This window comes from Fonsecaea monophora, assembly GCF_001642475.1.
Source record: "Fonsecaea monophora strain CBS 269.37 chromosome Unknown Scaff141, whole genome shotgun sequence".
NCBI classification, from domain to species: domain Eukaryota; kingdom Fungi; phylum Ascomycota; class Eurotiomycetes; order Chaetothyriales; family Herpotrichiellaceae; genus Fonsecaea; species Fonsecaea monophora.
Genome location: NW_019174072.1, coordinates 59,283 through 66,407, shown reverse-complemented (window position 1 = coordinate 66,407; position 7,125 = coordinate 59,283). Strand labels below are relative to the sequence as shown.

General features: G+C 53.6%; 1 protein-coding gene across 1 annotated transcript; it reads right to left on the bottom strand.

The window, feature by feature from the left end:
- Nucleotides 1–2,566: 2,566 nt before the first annotated feature.
- On the bottom strand, nt 2,567–5,098 carry AYO21_11055 (hypothetical protein; the record flags this gene model as incomplete). The annotated part of the gene is made up of 1 exon (XM_022660957.1): nt 2,567–5,098. The coding sequence occupies one exon, from the start codon at nt 5,096–5,098 to the stop codon at nt 2,567–2,569; it is 2,532 nt and encodes an 843-aa protein (XP_022506751.1).
- Nucleotides 5,099–7,125: the final 2,027 nt, after the last annotated feature.

Genomic DNA, 7,125 nt, shown 5'->3' with positions numbered 1-7,125 from the left:
AAGAAGAAGAAGAAGAAGAAGAAGAAGAAGAAGAAGAAGAAGAAGAAGAAGAAGAAGAAGAAGAAGAAGAAGAAGAAGAAGAAGAAGAAGAAGAAGAAGAAGAAGAAGAAGAAGAAGAAGAAGAAGAAGAAGAGGACGAGGACGAGTAAAAGAGGAGAAAGCCAAACAAGAGAAGAATAGAAAAGAACAAGGATGAAAACGACCAGTATGAGCGACATCCAAGGAGCCCTCGTACAAGAGCCGCAACAGCAGCAGGAACAGGGAGTTATAACGACGAACAGGACGAGAAGAAGAGGAATAGGAAGGGGAACGAGAATAAGGACGAGAATCTACTCCACAGCCCTCGCGCCGCACCAGCTCCCGGCTCTGCTGGCCAGGCTGGAGGCGCTGATGCCCTATTCGATCCCGCTTCTGCGCAGGATTCAGTTCCATCTCCACGAGGAGCCGGCCTCGGAGTCGGCGAGGGTGTTTGCCGCTGTTGCTGACGCCACCGACGGTGATTCCGCCGATGGTGATGCCGATAGTGGGTGGGAAAAAGGGGTCAGGGATGGAAATGGAGATGGCGACGGTGCAGAGTTCGTGGATCGGTGGTTGAGTGCAAAGATGTCGGGCGGGAGAGATCAGCGTGTCGAGACGAAGGGCAGGGCAGATGCAGAAGCAGTGACAAAGCCGCAGCCTTGGGTCGCAGCGCACATTGACCTGGCCAACGCTGGTCAAAGCCAGGTATGGACCTTTGCGAGCTGGGAGGTTGACGACGAATACGACGGACGATCTCCATTGCCGTCCTCATCTCCGGCGGCAGCATCAGCATCGACATCGACATTACAATCACCACCATCACCATCACCATCACCATCACCATCGCCGTCCGCTGACTCTCTTCCTCATGGCTCTCCTCTCCCCAACGACTCATCCACACCCACCGCCACCACAGTCCACCACGCCCTCATGCACTCTCTCTTCAAGTACATCCACACAACTCTCATACCTCGCCTGCCCACCTCGCCGCCACCGTCGTGGCTCGAGCTGCAGCGCACGGGCAAGTACCTGACGACGCCGTACTCGCGAGACAAGGTGCTGTTCGCGACCGTCTGCGAGAAAATCTGGGGGTATTTCCCCCAAGAGGCACGGACGAGGACCGACGACGGGTACTGGAAGTATTTATTCCGGGTTGCCCCGGAGGAGGAGGAGCAGACGGAGAGGTCGTCGACATCGTCGGCTCTACCAGCGCCCATCCCACCGTCGTCCTCGACCTCGGCCTCCGCCTCCGCGTCTCTCTCTGAACCGACTCCTCCCCTCCCCCCAACCTACCGCTTCGGCCCCATGCAACCCTCGCACCTCCAGACCGTGCTGGACCGCACGCCCATCCCGCGCACCCTGGCCACGCTGCGCCAGTACGTCTCGCTGGGCGTATTTTACCGAGATCAACCGGACCCCGTCGGATGGGGGTTCCTCGGCAAGGACGCCAGCCTGTCGAGTCTGCACACCGAGCCCGAGCACCGCGGTCGGGGTCTGGCCGTGGCGCTGGCCCGCGAACTGTTGAAGAGGCAGCATGTCGTTTCGCCTTTTGCGGCAGCAGCGGCGGCCGCGGCCGCGGCGGAGGTGGCAGCACAAGATAAAGCAGCGACTGCGAAAACTCCTTCTAATACTGCTACTCCTGCACCGCCCTCTGGCAGCTACATTTGGGCCCACGCAGACGTCTCCCAATCCAACACGGCCAGCCGCCGCGTCATGGAGAAGTTGGGCGGCTCGCCGCGGTGGATGGTCATGTGGACCGAGGTGGATATCGAAAGGGTTGTGTCGTTGTCATCGCATACATAGTCAATCCACAAAGAAGACAGGGAGGCGGGGCAGGTAGGAGAGAGATATGGTAGAGCGTGGATTCTAGATAGTATCTAGTATACAGTAGATTATGATGGGAGATTACGAGGATAAGGAGTTGGGAGGATATGGAAGCATAGAAAACACTGAAGGTATAAAAGCAAAAAGCATCACAGTGTAATGGCCAAGCATAAAATACACACACAGACACACACATACAGACACACGATTGACACCGGCGCACGTACAGGTAGAGGTACAGAATAGCAAAGTCAAGTGCCGACAGGCGCACGGACTTGGATTATAGATAACCTGCACGAACACACAAGTAATAAGATGTAGAGGTCAGCGTCAGTGTCATGGCATTGATGCTTGTACTATCCCTACATAATTATGTCCAATCTTCGTTACAACGAGTCGTCACCACCGAGGTATCAAGGGACTGATACTGAACGCCGACATACGCGAACCAAAACAGACAACATCAACATGAATCATTATATAGTTTCCATGCTGTCCTTCCTTTATCCATCTTTGCTCGTTCGTTCTAAAACAACCACGTCAGCTCACGTGCGATATATTGCGCGACACTGGATATCCAATCTCCCCAAAACGCTGAACGACCTGATAACTCCTTCTGCGGGTGATTGTGGTATCTGATAGCAACTCTCTTCTAATCTGTTGCTTCGACGGGCAATGCATCACACAGTCTGGGTATCAATATGGTGTGATTCCACACATAGTCCTATATCTTGCTAGGAATCTCATCAACATGCCCAGCCTCTGCCGCTTTCAGCTGCTCTTGATGTTCCACATTTGCAATGGCCGACTGCAATGCACTCGTCAAGTCAATGTGGAAGAAAGGTCTATTCAAGCTGTGGACAACAGCAACCTTCTTGGTTGAGTTTCGGGCATAGGCTTTACTCTGGCTGATCTGCTTCGATAGATCGCCATCATGGCTGGAACTCGTAGTAGAGTCATCCTTGTACTGGGCTCGCGTGATATCGTCCGACTTGGAGATACCGCTGCTATGTGGTCGAGGGCCGCCATGTTCTTCGTCGTGAAGACGAGACAGTCGTCGATTCGCTTCGTTTTCAGCAGCCGCGGCGGCCGATGACGCTCCACCGATTTCTGCAACGCTGAAGATGGGCTTCCAGCGATGTTGCTCTTCCGTCGGGGCTGTGGGGAAACCGAAGCCAGCTGAAGCGAGTGCTCGCTTCGTCCAGCGGTTGTTGATGCAGGCCAGGTGCCACTGGACGGGTTCTGGGGAAGCATACCGATCGAGCTGATTGCGCACGTCGATCAGGGTCTGAACACTGGTAACGTCGACGTTGTTGACCGACGAAAAGTCCAAAATGATGGCTTTCAAGGTTGGAAGGTGCGATCGATCCTCCTCCGACTTACCCCTTCGTGGGCCAGGATTGTTCCATGGGCGATCACCAGGGCGTGGCCATGAGTCAGGATTGGTCCGGCGCGTATGCTCAAAGATATACCGGACAAGATAGTCGGTGTAGTGATTCGCGTTGGGATAGTTGAAACCCTCGCTGAATCGATAGATAAAGATCCCCGGATAAGGAGACTCGACGTGGATGGACGGATTTGAGCCATCGTTGTGGTCCAAAGGAAGGAAGATATTTCGCGTCGCCTGGTCGTCTTCGGGCATACGAGGCTTGTCATGGAATTTGTCTTCGATCAGGTGGTCACCAACGACCGAATGGATCTGGACTTTCCCGACGAAATGACCGCGTGCTTTGATTACACGGAAGAGAAGGACAGCAGCAGAGACACAGATGGTGGTGTAGATTCCGTTCTCGATGGACGAGAAGATGGTCACAAACACACCTGCGAAGAAGATGATGACTTCCAGTGGTGACACGCGCCAGAATTGGTAGACAGTGTTGGGAGGCGTGATCAAATCTCCGACAGCATGGATGATGACGGCAGCCAGCCCAGCTTGGGGGATGTAAAAGAACATGGCTGGAAGAGCGTAGATGGCCAGGAGAACCACAATCGCAGTAATGACACCGGCGAAAGGCGTGCGCACACCAGCCTTCGACTTGATGGCAGTCCGAGAGAATGACCCTGTCGCAGGATATCCTCCCAAGAAAGGCCCGAGCAGATTTGTGACACCGATGGCCACCAATTCCTGCGAGGGATTGATGGTGTAATTGTTGATGCGGCCAAATGATTTGGAGATGGCAATGTGCTCAATGAGCATGACAATGACAGATGCTGGGAGTTGGTCGGCAAAGTAGCTGATGATTTTGGTGTCGATGGTTGGCACTGCAGCGTGTTTGAACCCTCGGGGCACATGGCCCAGGATAGCAAACTTGGGCTTCTTGCGATAATGTCGATTAACGAGGTAGCTCACCAGAATGTACAGGCAGAGCACAAAGGCAGTTCGCAGCGTGTTGAGGAAAAAGAACAGCTTGGCTCTGTTGGGGTATTTCTTCGCACAGCGGTTGAACGTGAATCGGATGAGGTAGAGGAGAAACAGCGCCGTCAAACCAATGGCGGCGTCGAGTTTGGAGTGACCGAGATACTTCAGGGTGTTGATTATAACCAAATAGGTTGAGTCGCGAGTGTTGAATCCTTTGACTTTGATGCCCATCAGGTTTGGCACTTGACCAGCCGCAATGCTGATGGCAGACCCGGTGATGAAGGCGGAAATGGCTGTCAACGGAATAAAATCCACAATCCACCCACACCGGATCAACCCAATAAAGCAGATGATTGCGCCGGCGATGATTGCTAGAGCCGAAGCAACAACGTGGCCGGGAATCTCGGGGTGCTCTGCCAACACTTTGTCGACGACATTGCCAGTAATGGTGGACATGACAGCGACGGGCCCGATGGTGATGTCTTTGGACGTGGCAAAGAACCAGTAGATCAGAACCCCCATGAAGGAGGAGTAAAGACCATATTCAACAGGAAGCTCGGCGAGTTTGGCGTAGGCCATGCCCTGCGGCACAACGACAGCGCCGACCGTGATACCAGCAACCAGATCGCCAATCAACCATTGGACATTGTACCGCAAAATCCAGTGGGTGAAAGGGAATAGACTGCGGACGTAGTTCACCATTTCATGGCCAGAAGGAATGAGTTCTCTAAGCCAGTCGATACTTCTCGGTTCTTCCTCAATGTAAGTGTCAGCCGTACTGACTGAATAGGTCGATTCGCCCCTGGTGACAGCATCTTTTTGAGCCTGGCGCTCGTCAAGGTTGATACCGAGGACCTTGGCCAGCCCATGGCCAACCTTGGAAGACTTGGACACCATTGTCACGCCTCACAGGTCTAAGCAGAGATCTGAAAGAACGTGCTCCCGGCTAGGTAATTCGCAAGACAAAGTGTCCAAGGTCGCCGTGCTGTGTGGAGGGCTGGAACGAGGGTATATAAAGAAGAGGGGCGATCGGAGCGGACTTGCAGAGTTTGAACACCCACACACCCTGGGGTGGGCAGATTGCCCTGACGCGATATGGAGACCGGTAGGGATTGGGATGCCTGACCGCTGAGTGGCTGGATATGCCAAGTCCTCCGGCGTGGTGGAAAGCCGTAGGTGGATAGGATGTGCAAAGGTAAAGACTAGGGTTTAGGGCGAGCTTGTGGCTTGCAGCGTGGTTCGGGCTATTTGCGTAGCTATGAGTCGCTCAATTGCCCAAAGGCGGAGGTGATGATGGAGCTGTATCTTAGGCAACGGTCGACCTTGCCGCCTTCAAATGGCAAGCTTATGTGCTGTGAACAAGCAGGTCAGAATTGTCAATGCTCATTTCCTTGGTCAAGCCAACCAAAAAAGAGCAACTCAGCGTCGTCGCAGCAATCAACGACGGGCAGAGGGAATAGTCTCGAGGAAAGTTACAAAGACAGCTAACGCGGAGACGGCGTCGAGTATAAATATGAAGATGATGATGATGTAGGCAGAGGCGAACTTGCAGTAACCGTGAGGATCCCCGCCGCCTCAAGCAACCTTGTGAGGTAGTAGCAAGCGAGGGACCATGTGGGCGTCGTGCTTGATTGAACAAGCGAGATCTCGACTCGGCCTTGGAAGCAGGAAGAGGGCACGACGGGTGTTTGCGAAGGGATCTAGAAAAAGCCCCCTCGGATGGTTTCCTGAAGAAGGGGTGCAGAGATTTTCTATTCGTCACATTGGGTCAATGATGAAATGGATGGGGTCTGAAGTGATGGTGCAATCGAAGGCGTGATGGGACCCAAGGCGCCTTTCTCGGGAGAGCGACGTTTTTTAACACCCTGTCCTGCAGCTCATGCTCATGCGCCCAATGCTAAGGCTGGCGTGGAACTGTACCATTGGGACAGGCTGGCGAGGGATGGGATGTTGAAGCAAGAATTGCCCAAGATTGCGACAAGACAGCGCCTGCTGGTTAAGCACACGAAGCATTTTCTTCGACCGACAGAACGGTAGGGGTGTTATACAGCCAAGCCATGCAGAGTTCCCAGCACCTGTCACAGACACGGATGGCACCAACAGAATAGAAGAGAACGTACAAATGGTACGCCTTGTCCGACCTAGAAAGCAAGACCCCTTCACTTTGGTATCACCATCGCTGTTGAGGAGCACTGGAAACAACAATGAGTCGTATGGTTGACAATGGTCATCGTGGCGATGATGACAACACTCTGGGCGATGGCCTCGTTGACACTGTGACCGTCAACTCCCGTTGCCGAATCGGTGGTTTGGTGGTTTTTCTTACCTGGCCTCCCGATGTCTTCGTATCTTGCAGGGCGGGCGGCCGATTAGTGGCAAACTAAATCACTTGTCACATTTCGCCTCATTCGCCTGCCAGCATTCCCTGATATCTGTGACCAAAAAAAGGCATTGAGTCTTCTTACAGGAGAAAAATGGCGTGCTCGAGGTCTCCTGGTTGTGGTTGTCGACATCTGTTTCGTTGATGAGCTTGGTCCCGCTCTCGCACGCCAGGGGGCGTGGGTCTCCCACCCTGTCAATTTATGGACAAGGCTTGCCATCATTGAGGCAAGGTCTGGTGCCCGAGCCAATCATGATGAGCTGGTCGTTGTGGTGGGTTTGGCTAATTGCTGACGCGATTTACGCCATAATGATCCCATCGGCCCTGGGTGTCGAGAGTGACCTTATGAGCGTTCACAGCTCACCCTTCCTATTCTCTTGTTATTTCCTTCTGTTCAATGCTGTCTTCTTTCCCGGGTAATGACACCAGCATGACATCCGTTGAATCGTCGATGCAGATTGTACGTGGGGAGGAGAAGGTTGATGGTCTGGCGACGGCTGCAGGTGCAGCCGGAGGGGTAGCATGAGGAAGAAGGTGAGGAGAG